The sequence below is a fragment of the Lepidochelys olivacea genome (genome assembly GCF_965140295.1).
Source record: "Lepidochelys olivacea isolate rLepOli2 genome assembly, chromosome: 1".
NCBI lineage: Eukaryota > Metazoa > Chordata > Testudines > Cheloniidae > Lepidochelys > Lepidochelys olivacea.
The window spans coordinates 145,093,370-145,120,304 of NC_140411.1; the positions used below are offsets into that span (position 1 = coordinate 145,093,370).

The 26,935-nt window shown below is 39.4% G+C and overlaps 1 protein-coding gene across 2 annotated transcripts; it reads left to right on the forward strand.

The window, feature by feature from the left end:
* The first annotated feature begins 232 nt into the window (after window positions 1-232).
* ZFX (zinc finger protein X-linked) lies at window positions 233-26,708 on the forward strand. Of its 2 annotated transcripts, XM_084620790.1 has the most exons (9): window positions 239-331; window positions 1,257-1,475; window positions 5,784-5,872; window positions 6,408-6,974; window positions 18,833-18,982; window positions 19,195-19,335; window positions 19,432-19,566; window positions 23,155-23,295; window positions 25,276-26,708. In XM_084620790.1, exons 3-9 carry the CDS (start codon window positions 5,812-5,814, stop codon window positions 26,460-26,462), a joined length of 2,382 nt encoding a protein of 793 aa, XP_084476916.1. In that variant the 5' UTR covers window positions 239-331; window positions 1,257-1,475; window positions 5,784-5,811; the 3' UTR covers window positions 26,463-26,708. The 2 variants fall into 2 exon arrangements, with proteins under 2 accessions (XP_084476915.1, XP_084476916.1); XM_084620789.1 differs by lacking the exon at window positions 1,257-1,475 and having other exon boundaries at window positions 233-331; window positions 25,276-26,707.
* The last annotated feature ends 227 nt before the right edge of the window (window positions 26,709-26,935 follow it).

Below are 26,935 nucleotides of genomic sequence, written 5' to 3' on the forward strand. Positions count from 1 at the left end.
CGCCGCCCTCCTGTTCGTCCTCCCCGGCAACGGCGCCGCCGACTCCCGGGCCCGCTCCGCTGCCCGCGGCCCCGGGCGCTTGGCCTGAGAAGCGGCGCAGGCAGCGGCGGCGGCGTCTCCCTTCCGCATTTTCCTGGGTCTCTCTCGGGCAGTGACGTGACGTGCTGACGGCGGGCCCGGCCCGGGGAGCTTGGCCGCTTCCACTCAGCTCCGAGCTCGGCCCCTCCCTCCCCTCCCGCCCGCCCCGCCGCAGCCACCGCCGCCGAGCTCGGCCCAGTCGCGCTGCGAGAGGCCGCCCCGAGCCGAGCGCCGCCGCCCGCCACCCCGCACGGTAAGCAGCGCGGGCCGGGCCTTCTCCTCCCCGTGCCCGCACCAGGCCGCGGCGCGGCGCCGCAGTGCAGGCCCGGAGGAGGCCGCAGCTAGGCCGCGCCAGGGCTCCGGCAGGAGCGGGCCGTAGGGCCGCGAGCCGAGCTCCCGCCGCGCGACTGGGTGCGGCGCAGCCGGGGCCGGGCCGTGTGGGGAGCAGGGTCTGGGCCGGGCCGGGCCGGGGGGCGGCGGGGCCAGGCCGCGGGCTCGGCCGTGGGGGGCTCTCGAAGCCTGTGGAGGAGGAGACAAGATGGCGGCGGGGCACAGAGGCTGCGAGAGGCGGGGGCAGGGCGCCGGCCGCCATCTTGAATTAATCGCTCGTCCCAGCAGCCAGGCTTCCCCGCGTGCGGGCCGGGCCAGCGAGGGCGGCCCCAGCCCCCCATCCCGGCGCTGGCGCTGTCCGCCCCCGGCGGCTTCCTGGGCCGCTGCAGCGCCAGGCCCGCCAGCAATGGCCCCCGCACTGCGGAGGGAGGAGGGCGCCCGCCCTGCCGCCGCCGCCGCCACCACCCCCCTCGGGAGGGCGCAGGGCAGGGCAGGGCGCGCCGCGCTGCAGCCCGACACGCACCCCTCCCCCCGGCGGTGCCTTGAGCGCGGCAACGCTGCCTTGTTGCGAGCGCCGAGCGGGGGCCCTCGGCACGGTTCCCTGCCCATCCAGCGGGCTCTGCGGGCGAGGGGGAGCCCGGGAAAGGCTCCCTTCCCTGGGAAGAATGGCTGCCTGCCTAGCGGGGGCAGTGAGTTCTCCCCCAGCCCCGGCTGTAGAGCCCCCTTCAGTGAAGAGTTTCAAAGAGATACTCGGGGCTAAATGTTTCCCCGATTTTAGGCTTTATTAAAATCAGCACAGACATCGTCTGACCCAAAACATCCCCCGTGACCCTCTTTTCTTAATCCAGAGGAAACAGCCTTTTGCCCAGTGTCTGCGAATCCAGCTGAGTTAGTGCAGGAGAGTGAACATGAGTTTGGAGCCTGGCTGTAGGCCACAGGGAAACTATGCTGGATTTGCTGCCCAAACTGAGGGAGATGCAGAAAAAGAAACAAGCAGCTAACGATATTTGGAACATTTGTCATGGTTTTCGGACTTACTTGTGAAGTTGAGCCCTTGCTTTATAAAGGTGTAGTTTTGAACATGATTCTTCCTTTGTGTGTGTGTTACATTCTCAGTGATCAAGTCAGGCAGAGGAACAGTAATTCTGTACGGTTTCAGCACAGTAATAAGTTGCTGGTAGGCTAAGGCATTGGACTGCTCAGGGCTTTAACCCAATTATGGGGACACAATTAGATCCCGTCTACACTACATTTACTACCCTACTTTTAAAACTGGGATGTGACCAGATCAGGGAAAATCTTGTAATTGATTCTCCTGACTCAATTATACTTCTGATGTAGATGGGGGTCTTTCACTGGGGATGGGAGGTAGGGGATTTTGCTGATTGCTCTTCACCAGTGGAAGTGGGGTCAGGATTTTGTTGTGCTTTTAAGAAATTCTGTACAGGGATGAGGGAGATTTTGCTATGTGTATTGGTATTTTTATGGGAATGGAGGTGGGTGAAGGATTTTTGTGTATTACTCTCGTCCGTAAGGATGGAGAAATGATTTTGCTGTATCTTAGGGTTTGTCTACACTTAATACACTAGTAGCATTCCTACAACTGTACTGCTGTAGTACTTCAGTGTAGACGCTACTTATGCTGACAGGACATAGTCTCCCATCCACGTAAGTAATCCACCTCCCTGAGGGGCAGTAGCTAGGTTGACGGAAGAATTTTGCATGTGAATTTAAGGTTAACTTAACTACGCTGCTCAGGCATGTGGATTTTTCACACCCCTGAACAACGTAGTTATGTTGACGTAATTTTCTAGTGTACACCAGGCCTTAGTCTTCCCCCTCTTGCTTCTTTTGGAAGCGGGTTGGGTAGTGGAATATGTGTGTTTCAGTGGCATATTATAATCTCACTCTCTCCTGCACATGTTCTTTCTCCGTTCATGGCTTTCTTGAATGACTATATTTAAGGTCAGAGTTATGGGGAAAGACGTAAATAACATCTGGGGAAATGAAGGGTTTTGTAGGGGTTTTTTTTATTGAATTGCCAGCATTTTAATATAATTTGTATTCCAAATATATTTTTTCTTACTTGTTCTCATATCAGAAATTTGCCTTGATTTTCATTTGCCCAAATAAAGCTATATTGCTTATATAAGCAGATATAATAAGCATCCTGTTAGCGCTGTCTTTATAATTTAGCTTTACAGACTAAACTATATAATATTTAAGGTAATACTTACTCTAGATCCACATGAAACTGACTTAGTCCCTGATCCTTCAGTTGGATTTGACTGTGCAGGCGGATCTGTATACCTGCAAAGAGGCTCTTTGAAGCCATTGAGGTTCTACATGGGTGCAGAAGTCTCTGCATGGATCTAGTTGTAGGAACGGGGTCTTAAAATGTATTAAGGCAAATCTTATTTATTCCGGTAGAGGCTAGCTTAAAAAAAAATCATAAGACTTCTATGTTGTACAAGTTACAAGTGGTAGAAAGTCTATCCTTGATTCACCCACTAAATCTTAAAAATCCACTTGCTTGGAAAGCTTTCTCAGATGACTGAAATCCAACATTTGCAGAATGTAAGATAACATTTGCAGAAATTCTGATCTCAACGGTTGAGCATGAACAGAGTGCAAACAAATATAATGCTGTCTTCCTGAATTTGCAGATGGACAGCTCTAGCACCTCTACTGTTGTTGGTATCTTTACTAAGTTGCATCAGGGTGAGCACTGACCAGAGACTTGTCAGTTTTTACTGTTACTATTCAGAATCTATGGGCAGCCTTGAGTAGTTATGAGAATCAGGTCAATTTCACTCTTTTGGAACTTAGAACAGTAGTAGAGAAAAGCAATGGAGTTATTCCTAGGGGAGAAGGACCCAAAAGGAGAAGCTGAGTAATGGAGACCTCCCTGTGCAGTAGCCAGAAATTTGAGGGAAGGATAGGATAACAGATGGATAACATCCATCGCAGGAGCAAGGAGGCCCGTGGCGTGGGAGTGGGGAATAGAAAGTGTGAACGCTCCTTCCAGCAGCCAGTGGGAATTGGGGCTTCAAAGTCATCAGACTCTAACTTATCAAAGGTTAATATGTATGACAAGATGGAGTCATTAAGTAGGGTCCATAAATAGTACTTCTACTTGGCATTGCTTGGGGACAGAGCAGGTCACTCCATCTTCTTTGTCAGTTTTTGGCTGCCAGGTTTAGTTCTTGCTACTAGGTATCTGATAAATTTACAAGTTCTGTGGGTGCATTAATGAGGGGGATGCATAGAGGGGTATGTTAGAGAGGATAAGTTAGAAAAGAGCAATAAATGACAGTAGAGAACATAATGTAGGGAAAGATTGAGAGATCCAAATGGGTGGAGAAAGAGAGAAGGAAAAGAAGCAACCATAAGAAGGCATCACAGGAAAACATACTATTGTAGGAAAGAAATTCTTAATAGACTTAATAGACCTGAACTTGTTTAATTACTAAAGCTGAACAAATTTGGGACTGGTGATTAATACTTGTATAAATGTTTATCTTAGAATACCTGGGGTGCTAGAGTTCTTGCTTTTCTTTGATAACAAAAGTTGACAAATCTGATCTTTCCCATATCCAAAGTTAAAAAAGTTTCTTCCTAATGAGTATTTGGGGTCCTAGATCTGTGGAGGGATCTGCTTGGGCAGAGTGCCATTGACATAATATCTTAACATTCAAAGTGGCTTGGTTGATCTCAACAGAACTCGATAACAATCTGTCAGTGCAGATCCCTTTTCTTCGACTAGAGTCCTCCACAGTCTATTCAGTGTAGATCTCTTTTCAGAATCTAGGGTCGTTCAACTGGACTTTTCCAAGTAACAAAGGAGTCCACGAACAAAGTATCATTTTTACCTCAGACTGCAACTGCGGTTCTCATAGTTTAATTTCTGGCTACACTCCTTCACCCCCCCCCCACCCCAACTTGTTTACATTATTTTCCTTAACAGGAGGATTTGTTAGCTGGGAGTAGCAGAGGATTAGGTTGTGCAAGGATGGGGTTGGAATATATTTGCTTCTGGCTGGGTGTGTGTGTTTGGAAATGTTTGTTTGTTTATATTTCAGATAAACTCCCCCATGCAAAAACTTAATTAATATAAAGGAAAGATGGAGAATGAAAACAAACTGTTGAAGTTTTCAGTTAAGGTTTCCACAAAAATCTTAACTCTTTATATTGGGCTCATGCATTGTAATAATGCATTATGGTGATAGTGCGGGGTTCCTGCCCATTATTGGCAAAAGTGTTTGGAGGGAGGAAAACCACATGCCTTCCTCCTACTGACATAATTCTTCCTATTGGAAGAAGTCTTCAAGGAGATTCTGTGGCCTCTCCCTAGTCTTACACATCAAATCCCCCTAGCTTGGGATTTGTACTGGCTCTTATTTTGGCCAGACTGGTTTGCTCAACCCTAATTCTAAAGCATATATGCAAGGGGGTAGAGTTAAGGTTAGAGTGGTAAATTGTAATGAGAAATTTCTTAACCTTTTAGTATTTAGATTTTTGGGGGGATAGGGTGATTTAAGATCTAATCAGTTACTATTCATCAAAGAAGTTTTGATGCTGTATCAAACTATAGAGAGTTGATAGAATTCTAAATTTGATAGTGTTTGAGACCAGATGGTATTTTTAGTCTAAAAGCAAATGGGTGACGCTTCTCTGGGGAGCCTCTGCATAATCTCACTCATGAGATTCAAAGTGCCTGTGACATGGGGGTCTGGAACCTTGTGGCAATAACCATATGGGACCCTGAGGGAGGTATGAAATGCAAGCCCTAGCTACCTTAGTTCCTTTCTGACTGCCAAAGGCTGTGAACGTAAGGGACCCTAGAGCAGTGTCCATTTCTGATTCTATTAGACATCTACCTTTACTCACCTTGAGTAATTTTGTAATCATTATTAATTTGAGAACTCCTTAGCCCATCATCCATCTGGGTTGTACTACTTACCAGTCTCTCGTGAGTGGATATTTGCAGAGGTTTCCCTCTTTGGGGAATACCTGTATGTATTCACTTTCTCTGCCCTTCTTCCTCAGAATTTTCTATACCTCCTTGAAGTATGAGGTTCAGGAAAAATGAACTGAGGTGTGTAGGGGTCATCTACGCTTTGTTCAACCTCTGAATGTTCAGTCACATGAGATGCTTTTGGGAGCCCCAAAGGGTATGGCTTTCCAGAGATTTAGGAACTGCACAGGCACCTTGAGTGAAATCTTGGCCATACTGAAGTCCAGGGGCATTTTGCTTTTGACCTCAATGGGGCTAGGATTTCACTTCTTGAATAAGAGTGTGAGATATGCATAGGGAACTCTCTGAGAACTACAGTTACTGGGCAAGTAACCTTTCTCCTCTTTATTTTTTTCAGGCACTGTGACTGATGAGAATTAAAGGCCATGGATGAAGATGGACTTGAACTGCAGCCACATGAGCCAAACGCGTTTTTTGACCCAACAGGTCTGACAGGAGATAAAGCATATGAGGCCCTTCATGTTAAACATAAAATAGATTATAACCAGTCCGTTGTCGTTACTGAATAGTGCTGGGCTGTTTTGTTATTATTTTTGGACTGAATGCTGTACTTGTGATTTTATTTTTAGTTCAGAACAAACTAAAGTAACTAAAATGTATTGGCTACAGGATACTCTGAAAGGAGAAGTGTTTGGGGGTTATGGCAGACGCTCAAAAATGGCTGACCTTACCCATAACAAAATTTATGGTCTCTTTTAGTTGAATGCTAGAAAACTGGTTTATGTTAATTTGTCAAAGAAATGCCAGTGGCTAATAAGAAAGTAACAGTTTTTTAGTGCTTTTTCAACTACCATATCTCTCTGTAAATAGATATGGTCAAAGATACCAGAATGCTTGTGGTAGATAGATATGTTGTTTATAAGCTGAAGACAAATTGTAATAATTTGCAGCTGATAAATATCAGCCATGTTCCTTGAATTACTGTGGATGTTTTAAACATTGGTTTAATTATATTTTTCAGGGTCTGATGCAGCACATATGGATGGAGATCAGATTGTTGTGGAAGTGCAAGAAACAGTATTTGTTTCAGATGTGGTGGACTCAGACATAACTGTGCATAACTTTGTTCCTGACGATCCAGATTCTGTAGTCATCCAAGATGTCATTGAGGATGTTGTTATTGAGGATGTTCAGTGTTCAGATATCATGGAGGAGGCAGATGTGTCTGAAACTGTCATTATTCCTGAACAAGTGCTGGGCACAGAGGTAGCAGATGAAGTTTCTTTAGCACACTGCACTGTTCCAGATGATGTTTTAGCTTCTGACATAGCAGCAGCAGCATTGTCTATACCAGAACATGTACTGGCAAGTGAATCAATGCATGTACCTGAAGTTGGTCATGTGGAACATGTGGTTCATGATAATGTTGTAGAAGCAGAAATTGTCACCGATAGTCTGGGAGAAGATGTAGTTTCTGAAGAAGTGTTGGTAGCAGATTGTGCCTCAGAAGCAGTGATTGATGCCAATGGAATCCCTGTGCAGCACCACGATGATAAGGGCAACTGTGAAGATTACCTTATGATTTCCTGTAAGTTTATGGGGAAAGCAGTAAAAGATAGAGTGAATGACATTGACTGGGGTGCTGTTTGAAAATTTTTGTTCCTTTTAAATAATGCCAGAGAGAAAGAGAGCTTTCTGAAATATTTATAAGAACGAAGTCTCATAAATATGCATGAATATTTTCTGTTATAATTGTGTTCCTGCTGAGGTGGTTTATTTATGAAGCTAATATAGATAAAGTAATTTTTCCAGCTATCTGATTATTAAAATAAGCCTTTTAAAATAAAATACTCATGTATTAGTTTACAGAACAATATTTTATGTGAATACTTTCTGTAACGAAGATGTAAAATGCCACTTACTTAATAACAACTATAGGAAATAAACCTGGCATTGCTCCAGCATATACATTTAGACAAATGTATATGTTGCAAAATCACTAAGAAAGCAAAAGAATGGTTTCACATAAGTGGAAGAGGGACAGCCACAGAACTGTTCTATTTTTCTGCAGTTTGAAAAATGTCTTGCATCTGAAATACTATCCTTAGTGTTTTTGCTAATCTCCTCTTTTAGGTATATAAATACAGGTAGCAATAACTTTTTTCTTTTCTATTATAACGTGTTTCTTCTCTTGAATAAACTGAACATGTGAGGGTACACTATTAGCAAAAAGGACAGCCACTATTGCACATATTTGGGAAGCTCCCTTGAACTCAAGATTTTCGTTTTTGAATATTTTTAAGCCCCTTTGTACCAGTAGAATGGTCTATTAGAGTTGCAATATTGAAACAGGTGTGTGGGTGTGGGAGGGACACCACCAAATCATAAAGTTAATTCCTCTGTGGGAAATAAGCCTTTGCTCAAACTAACACTGATTTTAATGGTGTTATCTGATTAACATTCTTGGGTACTATATAATTTATGAAAGATATTAAACAGGTTTTTGTCGTAGAATCATTGAAATAGAACAGACATATTGTATCATTTAGCCCATTTACGTTGACCCTTGCAGGATTATTTGTTTTGTCTAGATTTTAATGACTCAAATAATGGAACTTAACTGACGTCATATATTGATTGATTCTTGCTTCGTTTCCAGTACAGGTTCTTTGACTAGTTCTTCATTGTCTGCATGTTGTTCTTTGAATATTTCTTTTTTTAATGGAATTGTAGTTTGTTTTGGCTTAACTATAATATCGTCTTCTGCACTCATAGATTTGAATATTTCTTCTCCTTGCCTCCATGATCACTTGATTTCTTAATTCCCTAACAGTTGACTTCCTAGTGTTGAATACCCTTGTGTAGCTGTGTTTTAAAGTAATATGGAGATTGACTTAATGGTCCCTAACTAAGAAACCATCCTTTTGTACTTCTTAACTGTAGAGAGTAATTGACTGAAAACATGAGATAACCTCATCATGTTTAACAGAACCAAGATTTTTTATTCTTAGTCAGTTACTTCCACTTGGTGAGAAGTAGATCCAGGGTGGTTCCTTCACTGACTTGATTCTTTACTTTCATTGCTATTAAATGCCAGTGTGTTTTTAAATATTTTTGTAATATATTTGGCTCTTCTAGCTCAGGTACTTAAGTAAATTTAATATTTTATATTCACCCTTTGTTGCAAAGCGTATCTATTGTTTTTCTTTATATTTTGAATTGAATGTGCATTCTAGAATTTGAGTTAAATGAAAGTTTCCTCCATTACCTTCTACTGTATTTAAAGCCTGCCTAACAAGTTCTACTGGTTTTGAAGTCAGGAGGTTAGTAATCCCTCTTAAGTGGAGATTGTCTAATCTAAATAGTCACTTCATTATAGAAAAAAAATCAAATGATCTTTAAATTCAAAACCGTCCTCTTTACGTCTACAGTATATGTCTGTCTTGGTCTTCAGGCTCAATCTTCTCCATTCTTCAGTTGCACTTGGTACCAGATGGCTCTCAGAGAAGATCACCAACATCAATCTCACCTTTAATTCCCCCCCCCCACACACCAAGTCCCAGAGATCATTCTTGATTCTATCACAACTTTTTTCACTTATATTTATCTAAATTACGCATCCTGGGCAAATGGGTGAGTAGAATTTTGTGAGGTTGACTTAATCTAAGGTACCTGCATCATAGTATCTAAATGCTGCCGGTTTCCATGTGTACTACAATACATGAACATTTGCCTGTTTTCCTCAGAATACTTTTGCCCATCACTTGAGAAGCAGAATATTACTCTGTTCACTTTATATGGGTCACAAGTTACCTGTCCCATATTCTTCATTGGAATTCCTAGGTAAGATCACTTGCCACCTTCTTTCTGTCGGTTGGTTCCCTTTCATTGTTTTCCCTTTGCTGGATAGGCTACTCTTTGTACCTGGCTTCTTCTTAATCTGAGCATCATCTCATTTTTCAAGATTGGTTTAGCTGTTGCTCAGGTGAGAATGGTTGAGTGAGTGTCTAACAATTGAATAAAGAAAAGGAGTACTTGTGGCACCTTAGAGACTAACAAATTTATTTGAGCATAAGCTTTCGTGAGCTACACTTTGCTCACTTAGCTGTAGCTCACGAAAGCTTATGCTCAAATAAATTTGTTAGTCTCTAAGGTGCCACAAGTACTCCTTTTCTTTCTGTGGATACAGACTAACACGGCTGCTACTCTGACAATTGAATGGCTCCACACATGCTTTTCTTATTCCTTCTTCCTCTCTTCTCATTTATGGATTGAACTGCATTTTCTTTTCTGATAGTACCTGTCTTAGTGATCTACATTCTGTGAGACTTTCCTTCAGCAAATTTATCTACTGTTTGAATCATCCTTTTCCCATTACAAATGGAATCTAACATGTAAATGAGACTGCCTTGATTTCCTTGGATGTTGCTTCCAAGATAATGCTTCTTACCACTAGCGATGCTCTCTTTTTGTGTAGATACTCTGTCTTTGCCCTCAGAAACTCAGTTGTTTGTTCTGAACTGGGTCCTGGCTATTTATACCTAACTCAGCTCTGCCTTTGGATCCCTAAGCAGAGAATGAAAACCACTGCCAGATGTTAAGCAGCCTGGGAAAGGATTCCAAGAGTTTTGATAAACCACACTTTTCCTTTTATCCATGCCAGAAAAAGTTATTTAAGGAGGACTCTTGAGATATCTTGGCCAGAAGGGGACAGATTATGGACAGACACACATCAATCCAACTCCTCTAGCCATAGACCGAAATTATGATTTGGAAAGCCATTTCTTCCTAAATGGAAATGTAGCATTTTAGTAAAATGTTAAAAAATGGCCATAGACAGAAAGATGTTGGAGTTTATCATGGAGGACAGTACCTTTAGAGCTGGACATCCAACTGAAATTAAGGTTTCTACATTCCGGATTTTACTCAGTTCGTCAAAGCAGGAGACATGCAATTAGCTTTTTGTCGCTGAACAGAGGCAATAGAAACAGCTCCATCAGAAGAGAAGTTGTGCTGGATGTTCTCAGTATATTTTGTACAATAAGAATGGTAAAATATAAATAATCAGTATGGGAAATCTGAAGAGATGAAGGTTAATCTAGGAAACTTTGTATTTGTCCAGTATTCCGCAAATCTAGGAAATTGTCTGATGTCAACAGGTATAGCAGGCACATTACGTTCACATCCTAATCAGGCCTAGAGTAAGAAATATTTGATTCATGTACCAGAACCAACATTTTCAGTACAGGACCTTTTCAGAACCAAGGGTATTCACAAAGATGGTAACAGTGATTGTATAATTACTTAGGTTTAGAAGGGGCACATTCTCCCCCACCCCCTTGGATGATATTTTTATAAAGTCAAGAGCAATGGACCTAGTCAACAGAACCATAATCCATATGACTTCAGTAGTGAAGAATCATGGTTTTGTAGCAGATATAAAAAATGTTTTTGTTTTACAGGCTGTCTTCATCAACAACCTGGGAGTACAGAGCTATTTTCTCTTGAGGAGATTCTTAAAGGTGCAAGACATAATAATAGTTTTTTCCGTCAAAAAAGTAACATTTGCTGTCAGACCCTATCTAACCATTATAATGGTACTGTGCATAACTGTCCTGCCCAAGAATGTTTGAGATCACTGTGTGTTGATCATAAAGTGGAAGACATTAGGATGCATTGGTAAGAGTTATATTCAAGAGCTTAGTTTTTACTGTGCTGGGTAGACAGGAGCCAAATTATGGGAATTGGAGCTACTTTGCTGCAGAGCCCACCAAGACCGACTAATGACAGATATCAGCCTTGAGTCTTGGGAAACTTATCTATGATAGAGTTCTGTTTCTTGGGATTGTAGGAAGTTCGCAGTGTCCTCTCACCATTAAAGAAATATCAGGATGGCCTGGCATTGTGTTGGACACCATCGTAACTGTGTTCTGTGTGGAAAAGAAAGTGGGCACAAGATATACTAGTCTACATCAGGAAGTAAAATTGCCACTTTCAGTGAACAGAAAGTCTGGCCTTTCAAATACAAATAAACAGTGTAAATGTTCAGATTGAGCAGAAAGTCAGTTGGGGAAATACAGCCTGTATAGGAACCTACTTGAGTATAAACATTATGGAAGAATGCAACCACCTTTTGCATTAAGGAAATACTAAACTAAGCAAGTTGTTCTAGTTGGCAAACAACTTATCCTAAGTATTTTGTCTGTTACCTGTGATAATGAGAATTTTTGCCAACGTAAGGACAGAACTCACGTTGTTCTTATTGTTCCAGACTGACTTGGGGCCAGATTCTTATCTTAGTGAAATTGATGTAAATGTGGAGTAATTTTTTTGGATTCAGGGGCTGGATTGATGATGCATTTATTGATGAGTATGTACATGTAAAAGGATGGCACCTGAATTGTGCCCAATTTGTATATTTTTTGGAATAGAGAAATGTAAGAAGATTATACCATTTGGTCTTTCCAGGGTCACATTTTGACATAGTTTGTAGTGCAATTCGTTCATATATAAGAATTTTTCATTTTAGATGTAATGTTTGGTGGGAAGCAAATGCTGTAGTAGTATGATGATGATGGGCGATCATTTGTTACTGAGTATGATCATCTTCCATGGGAGTTATGGGTCCTCAGGTGGCTAATAAGGCCAATCCTTGAACCACATGTTCCATTACAATGAGGACAGATGTTTTCAGGCTCAGCAGGAGGCTGTTGACCATGACAGGAGACCTGTCTCTCCTTCCTCCTGTGCCTCTTGTCCTCTTCAGCTTGTCGGCGAGCAAGTTCAAAATGCAGGGGACCATCACGTAGGACTTCGCTCCATTTTAAACAATCCTGGGCAAGTGTCTCCCAAGTATCAATGTCAATATTAAATTTTTTTAGGTTGTCCTTCAGCAAGTCCTTACAACGCTTCCGTTGTCCACCCATGTTACGGTAGTAGTATAGTAGACAATTATATATTAATAACATTGAATTAATCTGTTAAGCTATATTTTGTTTTTCCTTGTACTGCTCTTAGTCATTCCTTTATTATCTCTTGGTCTTACTGTTATTCTTCCATATGGAGACTATCTAGATATGCTTTAGATCAGGGGTTCTCAAGATTTTTCATTTTGTGGACTACATTAACAGATTATTTTATGGACCACTTCTACGTTTGTGCACAATTATGCAGTCCACCTTCCTCTTCCATTTGTGATCACATAAAATCACTGTAGCAACTATAGCAATTGCATACAAAGAAAAGTAACCTTAGGAAAGTGTATTTTTTGCCATTTTTTAAAGTAAATTTAGCAACTGGAAACGAGAAAAGAGCCAGCGTCATGTGATCGGTGAGCTCTCTGAAGACCACCAGCAAGTGCCTTGTGGATCATAGTTTGGAAACTTCTGTTTTAGAAAAAGTATCTAGTTTCTTAGGGTATCTGTTTTGTTTTGCTTTTATTTATTTTCTTGGAGAAGCAGTCTCCACCCAGAAGTAAAATTCTGGTATAGAGGAATCAAAACATAGCCAGTTCATTTACTAAGTTTTTATAAAGTTTATCAGATTTTAGTTAATATTTATAAAAGTTACGTCTTACAGCTGTGGAGTAAAGTAGTTCTGGCTCTTCTTTTCAGTAACATGGGTTGCGATCAGTTTAACAAGGGCCCAGTGTACCTACTGGGAAGGCCACAATCCTTTAGTAAAAACTGGTGAGCGTGCATTCTTTGAGAAATTAAATTAACAGATAGGAACACATTTTCCTTTTTTACTTCCAGGAGGGAGAATATAAGAAAATGGCAGCATCCTGTGTTTGGCGCATTCATGGGTAAGACAGGTATGGGGTAGTACCCATAGATAGGTCCTGTATTTGAATTAAAAATTCAAGCATCTAAGAGGCTTCACATTTTAAACATTGACCAGGTTGATGTTTGTAAACCTCATTTTCTCTAACTGAGATTGAGAAGAAGGAAAAATACAGAAAAATGCATGGAAAGTGTTCATTTAAAAAAAAATTCACTATGTGACCAAAATAACGTTTTTAGACTGCACCCTAAAATAAGTAATTACAAGGACGATACCAAAGCCCAAATAAACCAGTATAGATAGATGCTTCAGTGTGGCAGACACACTACATGTCTTGATCGCTAATCAACCACCCAGGTACACTGTGGATTGCAGACAATGGCCAGCAGCTGCAGCTAAACTATATTTCAGTGCAAACATGCTTTATACTTAGAGCCAATTGGAGAGGGAAATGGTGTTATTCCTACTGGGATATATTTTTGTTTCCCCCTTGTTTCCATCTCACCTTCTGATTTCCTTTTCTCCTTGTTATCTCTGATCTTGTCTTCTGTTTTACTCTTTTCTCATCCTTTCTTCCCCATTTTTCTCCTATTGAACGTAGTGCACTGTCTATCATATTTTCTACTCTTTTCCTCTAATCTGCCAAGCACTGCTAGCATGTTAATGCTGCGGACTCTCCCAGAAATGCGTGGGAATTTTTCCTCCAAGGGGAAAATTTGGTCCTATATTTCTACACATACTCGCATTTTAAAAGTTTGACATGTTTTTGTTCTGTTTGTTAAATAGGATTATTAAAGGATACTTACATTAAATAGGAATCATATCTGAGGCTTTTATATAATGTAAAGGGGAGTCAGGAAACAAACAAATTATAATTTTGTACATTGAAATATGCACCAATTGCCTTAAAATTACATCTTTCACAAAGATTACTCTCCAGCGTAGGAAGACCTTATCCATTGTCTGGAGGAGAAGCAACTGAGTTTCTGATTCATAAGCCAGAAACCTTCTCTACTACAAATATTATTTAAAAAACAAACAAAAAACCACCATACTCTACAATTAGAAGTTTATTGTTTTAAAACAAAAACAAAAACCAATCCCTGCCTAACATAGTATTCTGGGCTCTAGAACTTTATTTTTTTCCTTGTTAAAATCCGTTTAAGTCAGTGGCAAATTTCCTATTGACTTCAGTGGTGCAGTATCAAGCCCTATTGGTGAGAGAGCACAATATAGACATGATGGACAGTGCTGATAGCCAATCCAGAAGGGAGTAATTAAATCCAACAGAAGGAACAAAACAAAAAGTATACTTGAGGAATGATAGCAAAACATTTCCCCCCCATGCCAGAATTTTATTTATGGTTGGGGGTCTCATTTATATTCCAAGGAATTTTTTATAAAAGTGCATCCAGGTAGCAGAGAACATCTACTGTAAGGTTGCATTTTCAAAGTGATCTGTAATAACATATCACCATAATGTCTTACCTTTTTTCTCCATTTAAAAGGTTCTGAGTTTCATTACAGCTGTGTTAACAAGGACATTGTCTCTTGATCTAGGATCTTGTTCCTAAAGACATTTCAGATAGTACCCTTGGTTTTCTGGGACTTTGGAAGCAATATATTGTGCAGTGTTCATTCATCATTCACTTGAAAAAATAGTGTTTGGTGCATTCCTGCTGCCAGTTCTAGTGATGGGACTAGTAGATTAAAGAACATTTTGTAATGTAATATAATGCATAATATTCTCTGCAAATAGTGATACCTACTAATTTACATTCCTTGTTGAGAAATTTTATGCATATGTAAACATATGTATAGTACAGATGAGAGACAGAATACATAGATTGTATGTGGTATAAAGGTTTTATGTTGACATAATTGCACAATAATAATAATACCTAGTCTTGTATAGTGCTTTGCATCAGTATATTTCAAAGTACTTTACAAAGGAGGTCAGCATGATGCTCAGGATGGCTGCATTGTTCATGAGTGGTAAAACCATGATTGACTAATGAAGATCATTCCAGATGAGCCAATAAGACTTTTATACCATGTCATCATGTACTCTGTATATGCCACATGTTACAGAAAGCTATTAGAAAAATTTTTAGCATTTTAAAAGATTTTATTGGTACTGTTTTGCATTTCTTTTCCTCTTAGCTTTGTGCCTTTTGTTACCATGATTCCAAACTATACATGACTTTAAAGGAGCCATAAAAACCTCAAAAAGAGACTTAAAGTATTTATTGTAGATAACGTAATATATTTTAAGTCCAATGCTTTGGACTCTGCCAGTGCTAGAAGAAAATGTTGGATCCTGTTGGAAAGGGGAAGTCCCTGTAGGGTTGTAAGATAGTGGCCTTTGTAAGCCTGTGGAAATTAATATTTTTGGATAAAAGTCCACATTTGGGCAAAGAAACATTTTGTTATGATATGTGTTTTTAAAAAATGTCAGATTTCTGAAGCTGCTTATGAGGTTGCAAGTGTTAGAAGTGTACCAGTACTAGTGACTTAGTGGGCAGAGAGCAGGTGAGCCAGTTAAAATCTGCATGAAAAATAAATTTATCACATGAATGTGGGTATGTGTGTGTGAACTATATTTTCATTTTGGTGCTTGGAGGAAGTCCGTTGAGGAGCAGCCATGAAACAGGCACAGTCTTCCTTTAAGAGATTGTTGTGTAGTGAATACAAAATAATACTGGGGAATGGATATAGGACTGTAATACTACATACAATTTAAATTCCTTTCTGTAGGAAAGTTAACAGGAATTGATTGAATCAGAATTTGTCAGTGTTAGAGTGGCAATTCATTAGTTTGAAACTGAACTTGGTCCCTTCTTTTATGAGCAAGCACGGTCTGGGATTGCTTAAAATACTTCTTCTTGGTCAGTGGGAAAAGACAGATCTAGTGTTTTTGTGTTGTTAACCCCCTTTCTAACCAACTAAAGGAGCAGTATTAACAGACTTAGAAGGGAGGTAGGCCAGGTTCTCAACTGAAGGGACATCTGTAATGTGTGGCCTTATGGGAGAGGACTAAAGGATGGCCCTTGATGGGAAAGGAGTTAATAGCTTGTTGGATGTGTGTGTAGAGGGGAGAACGTCATTAAAAATTGAAGAAGTGTATGAAACCTGGGCTGTAGAATACGTACTACTATGCTGTTTTTTCCCCTCTTCTTACTGCAGTTTGACAACCATCAGGAAATATCCCAAAATAACATTCATCTTCTCTTTGCTCCAAATTGTGGTACTGGTTCTCTATGTTAGTGGTCATGGAAGGGCAACCTAGAGAAGTTGTGAAGCAGTTTTGTGGTGTTCACTGTGGCTGTTTCCTATCTCTTACTGCCTTCATCACCAGTATATTTTGGCTAGCTTGGGTCGAAATAGGGCATAAGAGCTGCCCTTGTTTCATCAAGTAGTGCAAGAACTCAAAAAGTAATAACAGAATGTTTTTTAAGTACATCAGAAGCAGGAAGCCTGCTAAACAACCAGTGGGGCCCCTGGACGATGGAGATACAAAAGGAGCAGTTAAAGATGATAAAGTCATTGTGGAGAAACTAAATTAATTCTTTGCTTCAGTCTTCACGGCTGAGGATATTAGGGAGATTCCCAAACCTGAGCAGTCTTTTGTAGGTGACACATCTGAGGAATTTTCACAAATTGAAGTGTCACTAGAGGAGGTTTTCGAATTAATTGAGAAACTTAAAACAAGTCACTGGGACCAGATGGCATTCACCCAAGAGTTCTGAAAGAACTCAAATGTGAAATTGCGGAACTATTAACTATGGCTTGTAACCTGTCCTTTAAATCTCCTTCTGTACCCAGTGACTGGAAGATAGCTAATGTAACGCCAATATTTAAAAAGGGCTCTAGAGGTGATCCAGGCAATTACAGACCAGTAGGTCTAACGTCGGTTCCGGGCAAATTAGTTGAAACAATAGTAAAGAATAAAATTGTCAGACACATAAATTGTTGAGCAAAAGTCAACATGGTTTCTGTAAAGGGAAATCATGTCTTACTAATCTATTAGAGTTCTTTGAAGGGGTCAACAGACATATGGACAAGGGGGATCCAGTGGACATAGTATACTTAGATTTCCAGAAAGCCTTTAACAAGGTCCCTCATCAAAGGCTCTTACATAAATTAAGTTGTCATGGGATAAGAGGGAAGATCCTTTCATGGATTGAGAACTGTTTAAAAGACAGGGAACAAAGGGTAGGAATAAATGGTAAATTTTCCTAATGGAGGGGGGTAACTAATGGTGTTCCCCAAGGGTCAATCCTAGGACCAATCCTATTCAACTTATTCATAAATGATCTGGAGAAAGGGGTAAACAGTGAGGTGGCAAAGTTTGCAGATGATACTAAACTGCTCAAGACAGTTAAGACCAAAGCAGACTGTGAAGAACTTCAAAAAGATCTCACAAAACTAAGTGATTGGGCAACAAAATGGCAAATGAAATTTAATGTGGATAAATGTAAAGTAATGCACATTGGAAAAAATAACCCCAACTATGCATACAATATGATGGGGGCTAATTTAGCTACAACTAATCAGGAGAAAGATCTTGGAGTCATCGTGGATAGTTTTCTGAAGACGTCCACTCGGTGTGCAGCGGCAGTCAAAAAAGCAAACAGGATGTTAGGAATCGTTAAAGGGATAGAGAATAAGATGGAGTATATCTTATTGCCCTTATATAAATCCATGGTACGCCCACATCCTGAATACTGCATACAGATGTGGTCCCCTCATCTCAAAAAAGATATACTGGCATTAGAAAAGGTTCAGAAAAGGGCAACTAAAATGATTAGGGGTTTCAAACAGGTCCCATATGAGGAGAGATTAAAGAGGCTAGGACTTTTCAGCTTGGAAATGAGGACACCAAGGGGGGATATGATAGAGGTATATAAAATCATGAGTGGTGTGGAGAAAGTGAATAAGGAAAAGTTATTTACTTGTTCCCATAATATAAGAACTAGGGGCCATCAAATTAAATTAATGGGCAGCAGATTTAAAACAAATAAAAGGTGGTTCTTCACACAGCACACAGTCAACCTGTGGAACTCCTTGCCTGAGGAGGTTGTGAAGGCTAGGACTATAACAGGATTTAAAAGAGAACTGGATAAATTCATGGAGGTTAAGTCCATTAATGGCTATGAGCCAGGATGGGTAAGGAATGATGTCCCTAGCCTCTGTTTGTCAGAGGGTGGAGATGGATGGCAGGAGAGAGATCACTTGATCATTACCTGTTAGGTTTACTCCCTCTGGGGCACCTGGCATTGGCCACTCCTCGGTAGACAGGATACTGGGCTGGATGGACCTTTGGTCTGACCCAAAGTATGGCCATTCTTATGTTCTTACGTAAGAATGCTGCTGCTATTTTTTCTAATAGGGTGATGCAGATTATCACTTTTACCTTATCTAGATGATGAAAATCTTGCGTCTTGGATTTGCTTCTCTCTCTCTCTCTCTCTCTTTTTTTTTTTTTTTTTTTTTTGAAGGAATCTTAAGCAATTCTTTGTGTGGCTTCTTCCACTACAGTGTCAAACCAGTAAATTTATTTTCATTTTTAACCATTTTCAAACTGAAACGATAAAGTGAATCCTCTCTCATTTGCAGCTGTTTGTATAGATTGTGTGATCATAACATAATTTGTCTTCGTAGTGGATGATACTGGAAAGATAGAACATGAAGGTTCTGCTGAAATTACCATGGAAGCAGAGTCAGAAAGTGATCCGTGTAAAGTGGACAGCATTTGTCCAGAAGTCATCAAAGTATATATCTTCAAAGCTGATCCTGGAGAAGATGATTTAGGTAAATCAGCATGGTCATTTTAGAATATTCTAACTTCGCTTCTGAAATCCTGTATACTCTGAGACTATGGCTTTTCTCAAGTCATTTGTGAAGAGCCATGGATTCTAAATGTTAAAGAATATAAACTTTTTTTATATTATTTTTCAGTTTAGAATGTAATTTGATAGAAATGTACTTTAAAAAAACACTTTTATTCTGGTCGTCTTAATTAGGAGGCACGGTAGACATTGTGGAGAGTGAATCTGAGAATGATCATGGAGTGGGACTACTTGATCAAAACAGTGTTCGTATTCCAAGAGAAAAAATGGTTTACATGACTGTAAATGATTCTCAGCATGAAGATGAAGATTTAAGTAAGTAGGTGGCCTTTTTTTGCGGACAGGGTTTTTGTTTTCAGTTATGTGAAATTATTATTAATGCTGTTTATTCTTAATTTCTTTTTCTCTTAGATGTTGCAGAAATTGCTGATGAGGTTTACATGGAAGTGATTGTAGGGGAGGAAGATGCAGCAGTGGCCCATGAACAGCAAATTGATGACACTGAAATTAAAACTTTTATGCCCATAGCTTGGGCAGCAGCTTATGGTAAGTCATGTACAAGCACTTCTTCAAGAGTGGAATTGGTGGTAGCAAAATATCTGAAAAAGCATTTACAATCAGAATGTCATAGAATCATAGAATATCAGGGTTGGAAGGGACCTCAGGAGGTCATCTAGTCCAACCCCCTGCTCAAAGAGGACCGATCCCCAACTAAATCACCCCAGCCAGGGCTTTGTCAGGCCTAACCTTAAAAACGTCTAAGGAAGGAGATTCCACGGCATTGTGTGTTGTACAGTTCCAAAATGCTGTCACCCATAAATCTCTAAACAGATTCCTGAAAAGGAAGATGAAAATTTTAAAGCAAGCCTCTCTGTTTCCATTTTAAGAGGCATTTCCTTCATATAAATAATGTAGAAGGAGGTACAGCAAGAAGTACACAGGCTTCCAGCTGAAAAATTGTATCTTGAGTACCTCTGGCCTTCACAGTTTTGGTGTACAATAAAGGCTGGCTTGGAAATAGAGAGATGAATATTTTTGTCAAAAGTGACAACCAGGAGAATGTAGGATTCATGTAAATCTTAGCTGAGAAGCAGTGTTAACTTGTGACTTTATTTTGGGGTGCCTGGATGAGTACATAAATACATAGTCTGGTACTTGGAAAATGAAATACCTTTAAAAAGCAAGCAGGAAGCGAACACTGTACTTTCCATTTAAATAATTCTTGGGTAGAACTCAGAGTTGCTCTCCAATTTTTCAGAATTGTTGTTCTTGCTTATTGGTATATGGGCACTAGTTGAGATCTGAACTGACTTTTCTCCTTGTTGGAGCAGATCATTTATGTATTTAGGTTATAGAAGCACCCAGGTACCTCATCAAGATCGGGACCCTGTATGCTAGGTGCTGTCCAAACACACAGTAAGAGACAGTCCTTGCCCCAAAGTGTTTACAATATAATTTTAAATAAATTGCTACAAGTGGTGTAACAAACTAAAAAATGAAGGATAAAGGCAACGGTGATAGGAACACATGGCTAAGTAGCTGTGTGAGTCATTAAAAAAAAAAAATCCCTTCTGTATACCTGCTTGTCCTTTATTAATTGGACGTTTCATATAGTTCTCACAGTTGAAGTGAATGTCGAGGAGGGATTTGAAGAACAACAGGGTAATGACTATACAAATTAATTTAGAGATGACAATCGAAGCTGGCATTATTAGCGACATGGAAGAGATGAGGTGAGGGATAACACAGTAAGATAGAAGAATGGATGTGTGGTGATGGGCAGCGTACTGAAGGGCCTTAAAAGATGAGAAGAAAATTGAATTTCTGATGGGAAAGGGATGCCAGTGGATGTACTCAAAAGAGGAGGAGCAATATGGGCAGAATCTTAACCCCTATGTGGATGGACTTGAGTGGACTGAAGTGGATTTTCCAGGATAGAAAAGGAGGAGATTGCATTAGTAAAGACAGGAGATGATTAGGGCTTGGGTGAGAGTATTAGTTGTTCAGACAGAAAAAATTCTAGATCTTAAAAATGTTTTTGAGGAAGAAGCAGCAAGATTTGAACATATTTTGGATGTGTGGAGCTAGAGAGAGAGTGGAATAAAAGATGACATCTCGATTACAGATCTAAGTGACATGGAACATGGTGATGATGTCAGTAGTGTCAGAGAAAGGGGGCAATGAAATGCTGAGGAAATGATTGGAAAAGATGAAGAGAACCAGGAGAAGATGGTGACATAAAAGGCAAGGAGAACAAATATGTCAAGAAGGAGAATGTTTGTTTAAAAAGTGCTGAGAGATCAGTGTGGGTAGAGTTGAGACCTTTGATTTGGCCTGAAGAATTCATGCGAGACCTCAGTGAGTGCAGTTTCAATGGGGATCCAGAATGGAGTTTGAAGAACTTAAGTCAACAGTTGTAGACAGCATATTCAATGAGTTTTAAAGATGAGGGAAAAAAGGGAGGACAGTAGTCAGAAAGAGAGGTGAGACGTCTAAAGTGGAGATTTTTGAGGACGTGGGAAACAGTAGTGTGCTTGTATTGTCAGGATGTGGGATCTGATGGGAGAGGTGAGAAAAGGGGAGCGGAAGGCACGGGTGTCACTGGGGCAGGTTGAAGGGGGCTTAGAGGAGGTCAGATGAGAAACCTCAAAGTCAATGACAGGTTCAAAGGAGGAGAGCGTGATGGAGATAATGTTACTGGGGAGGTTTAAAAAATAATCACATTTTATTATTTTTTTGCTACAATGTGGCAGAATCCAGTGGCTCTACTACTCTCCATTCTAGAAAGTAGGGAAAACAGTTTCCTGTATTTGAGAACATTTAGATCCAATTTTGTCGTGTCATAATCTGTAAGGACTCTTGTGTACATACTTCAGTTATGTTTTATTGTCAGATGTGAAATTGGTTCTCCCTTCCAAAAGCATTTGTCACCTGCCACACAGACTTTTCAGCCCTTTCTCTGGCTTTCCTCAGCTGATACATGAAGTTCAGAACCCTCAGGTTATGCATGAGTCTGTTGCTGCCTACATTTTTTTCTCTCATTCATTCCTAAACACCCACTTCAACTCTTTACTTTTATCTAGCTGCTTCCTTTGTCCTCTTCCCATTCTTGTCTTCACGCCTTCTTATATGCTACCTCTTCCATCTTGAACTGCCTCACTCTCCTGGAGCATAAAGAGACCACTCTTCGTGAGACCGCTTCTCAAAGCTTACATATTCCACAAAATCTTATCAATGTTAACCAACAAAAGATGTGTTGTTAAATAAAAAACAAATCTTGATGATTTCACTTGTAGTTAAATCCATTATCTGTTGCGTTATATGTCATTCTGTTTATATGTACTGTTTGTATATTTAGAATGTAAGCTCCTTGGGGCATGGGTGATATCCTCCTCTTTTTTTTATACAGTGTTGAGCACACTGTTCATGCTCACTAAAATTAATTTGTACAAGGTTAAATCTCCGGATTTGTGTAGAGTGTGAGTTATGTATATTCATGTTGTTCTAATTCTTATTAAAGTCTCTGGCACATTCAGCAATGACTCCCAAATTAAGGGTCCAATCCTGCGAATCCTCTGCATATGGAACTTTCATTCTCTTCAGGTCAAGTCAGTTGACTTGAACAGGATGAGCATTCACACACAGAGGTCTTACAGGATTGAACCCTAATGGAATAATGGATATCAGGTATAAATCGTGTGACTTGCACATGTTTCCTGAGATTAGAAATTCTTTGTACAGAATTACTAACCAGAAATGTATGGGAAAATCTTTTCTTAAAATGCAATATTGAGATTAGAAAGAGAGAAACCTTTGTGAAATGGACTTCTGTTTTCTTCTGTAAACTACATTGGATTTGAATCCGGATCCTTCCCCATACAAATCCAGTACCTGCACTATTCAGTTTATACTAAGTACACAGTTGTTTTAGTCCTAGATTTTGTCGTATACTGAGAAGAGTGCTTGTGGATCAATTAATTTGAATGGCCTTTTGGTTTAACAACATTACCATAGTTTAGATAAGTTATCGAGTTAAAATATTCTCTTGTCTATTTTTCATTTATCATTATATTTTCTATAGTCCAAATAAATTTTAGAGTAACTATGGTAGATAATTTTAATCTATTTTATTAGGTAATAATACTGATGGGATTGAAAGCCGGAATGGCACCGCAAGTGCTCTCTTGCACATAGATGAGTCTACTGGACTTGGGAGACTAGCTAAACAAAAACCAAAGAAAAGGAGGAGACCTGAATCCAGGCAGTACCAAACAGGTGAGTACTTAGATGCTCAGGTAATTTAGTGATAGGGCTATAAAAGTTCCTCGATAGAGACATATTGATACTCATAAACAAATGTGCATTGCCACTGAGGTCTTGAAGACACAACATTCTGTAGAGAGAATATGGTTACTTTGCTTCTTGGATTTGTTGGCAAGATGTTCAGCTTACATACCCAACTTGTATTTTCTTTTTAAAATTCTGAAATAAAAATGTTAGGAAAACTTAACTTCACAGCTTCAAATGGAAGTGAATCCTTCTCAGGCAAAACAAAAGCAATTTTGTGGCAAAAAGTTAAATTCTTATACATTTAACTTGTTAAACCAATTTGAATTGACTAGCATATACAACCTTTTTCAAAAACTGATCTTGGCCAAATAAAATATTGCTGTAAATGGTACTTTTCTAAAAATCTGGTTGTCCTTTTTGTATATACAATAAACTGAATAAAGTTAGTTATGGCAGTTACTCAAACTTCTTTAGTTACTTGTTAAATTATCATAAGTTACTTTATCTATAAAGTAAGTATAAATTCTATACATGTTCTCTCATGTCTCTTAAACTTACTATAATTATGAAATAAGTTACCCTAATGGTCTTTTCAGAATCTTTACTTGAAACCACAAGAGCAGCTGCATGGTGTTAACATTAGTAGGCTTCTACCTTCACTGAATTATTTATTTTTCCAATGAAGTAAAAAGAGTACCTCTCCATTTATTTAGGTGTTCTTGACTTAAAATACAAATATCAAAAATTCCTTTCCATTGTAACTAAACTGCAGCAGTTCCATTTCGTGTAGCCCCCAAGTAGCAGACGAGGTGAATTAACGGTTGAAATAATCTTTCCTTTTGCACCACCAACTACCCTGTTAATCCTCCCTTATTTGGGGGAAAATGTGCTTCACAGAGTTCCCAAAAGGTAATCAAATGCAGGCTAATTTGGACAGAGCTGAGGGAACGAGTTCCAAAGCTGAGGAGCCCTTACATAAAATGTTGTCCCATCGACCCACTCTCATTCATACCAAGAGGAGTCCAGCTTGAACATCTCTCCTACTTGTAACCATGACATATGGCATGAGGAGGGAGGTAGTCTCTCAGATATGTAGGTTTTAGCCCTGTTTAGTGCAGGTCATGTGGCACCAATGTAATATGCTCACAGTGCGATGTTCCGCTTAACAAGTGAGCTGATGAGATTTGTACCAACTGCAGTTTGAGGGTGGTGTTATGTGTAAACCTATGTAGATTTCATTATAATAGTATAATCTTGAGAAGAAAGACATGGATGACACATGTAAGTTCTGCTTCCGAAAGAAATGATTCCTTGCCATTTGTATATGGAAAAAAATCTATCCTGTCCACTGCTGCTATCTGATCTCACAGCAAACAGAATGTACAGTATATTACAGAAATTATATTGTGTAGGAGTGTTTGTGGTATGAATGGACTTTATTCATTTTGATAAAAAGTATAACTTTGAAATCTGGAATGTTATGGGGATCATAAATAGTTTGCTGTGTGAGATTGTGTCATTGGTTCATAGTTGTCCTTTAACATAAATTTTCCATTTTTGATTAAAACGTATCAATTCTGATTAAAAGACAATTTTGAGAGAATGTTGAAGGATCTGTAATCACTGACATGTTAACTTATTCCTTATTGAGTTTCTACAAATTTCTTTCATGTAGTCTGTGTGACATTGATTCATTGGTTGTAAAGATACCCTTCTCTCTGTATGTTTCATACTTGACAGCAGTGCCAAATGCTGAAGTTTTGAGTCTGCACTTGTTAGTGTTGGGAGATTCTGATTATCAGTGCTATAGAATTAGTGCAGAATAGTGGTTAAAGTGAACTTAATAATATTAATGGCAGTAACTAATTTGGATTTATTTAACAGTACGTAATTATTGTTACGTAATTAAATGATTTGAAGTAGAATGTTTGATGGTCAATTTTATGATACTTTGTTTATTTTCAGCAATAATCATTGGCCCTGATGGTCATCCTTTGACTGTCTACCCTTGCATGATTTGCGGAAAGAAGTTTAAATCCAGAGGTTTCTTGAAAAGGCACATGAAAAACCATCCAGAGCACCTTCTTACGAAGAAGAAATACAGATGCACGGACTGTGATTACACTACCAATAAAAAAATAAGTTTACATAACCACCTGGAGAGTCACAAGCTGACTAACAAAACAGAAAAGCTTATTGAATGTGATGAGTGTGGGAAAAGCTTCTCTCATGCAGGAGCTTTATTCACTCACAAGATGGTGCATAGGGACAAAGGAGCCAACAAAATGCATAAGTGCAAATTCTGTGATTATGAGACAGCAGAACAAGGGTTACTGAGTCGTCATCTTCTGGCTGTCCACAGCAAGAACTTTCCTCATATTTGTGTAGAGTGTGGCAAGGGATTTCGTCATCCATCAGAGCTCAAGAAGCACATGCGAATCCATACTGGTGAAAAGCCATATGAGTGCCAGTATTGTGATTATAGGTCTGCTGACTCTTCTAATTTGAAAACTCATGTAAAGACTAAACATAGTAAGGAAATGCCATTCAAGTGTGATATTTGTTTTCAGACTTTTTCAGATACCAAAGAACTGCAGCAGCATATACTTATACATCAAGAAAGCAAAACACATCAGTGTTTGCATTGTGACCACAAGAGCTCAAACTCAAGTGATTTGAAGCGGCATATAATTTCAGTACACACAAAGGATTACCCTCACAAGTGTGATATGTGTGATAAAGGCTTTCATAGGCCCTCAGAACTGAAAAAACATGTGGCAGCCCACAAGGGTAAAAAATTGCACCAGTGCAGACATTGTGACTTTAAGATTGCGGATCCGTTTATTCTAAGTCGCCACATTCTCTCAGTTCACACAAAGGATCTTCCATTCAGGTGTAAGAGATGTAGAAAGGGGTTTAGGCAACAAAATGAGCTAAAAAAACACATGAAAACACACAGTGGCAGGAAAGTTTATCAATGTGAGTACTGTGAGTATAGCACTACAGATGCCTCAGGCTTCAAACGGCATGTTATTTCTATTCATACAAAAGACTACCCTCACCGTTGTGAATACTGCAAGAAAGGTTTCCGAAGGCCTTCAGAGAAAAACCAGCACATTATGCGGCATCATAAAGATATTGGGCTGCCTTAAAGTCTCTTTTACAGACTTATGGCTTGGAGTTGTAAAGGATATTGCTTTTCAGGCAGTCAGCTTATTTTAAAGCCAATCACCTGCGATCACAAAAAAATAAAAAAATAAAAAATACTGTGCATTTGATTTATTGCTGTATACAAATAGGATTATTGCTTCTAGTTGACTTTTATACATTTTGTTCAATAGCGTGTTCTAAATTCTATTCAGTTTGTTTAATAAATGAGGAAAAGATGGCAACAATAAAGTTGCATTTAATAAAGTAAACCCTGTCTCATACTGAATTTTTCAACCGTAATAGCTTATTTAAACATTTATCTTACTGACTTTGTTGGTACTCACATTGTCCATGTTAATGCAGTTTTGTTGTGAATTTTAAAAATATTTTAAATTTTCTCTTGCTAAAATTGTCAGTCATGTACAAAATAACATGGAGAATTTTAATGTCAAGAATAATGTTATTAGGGCCAACC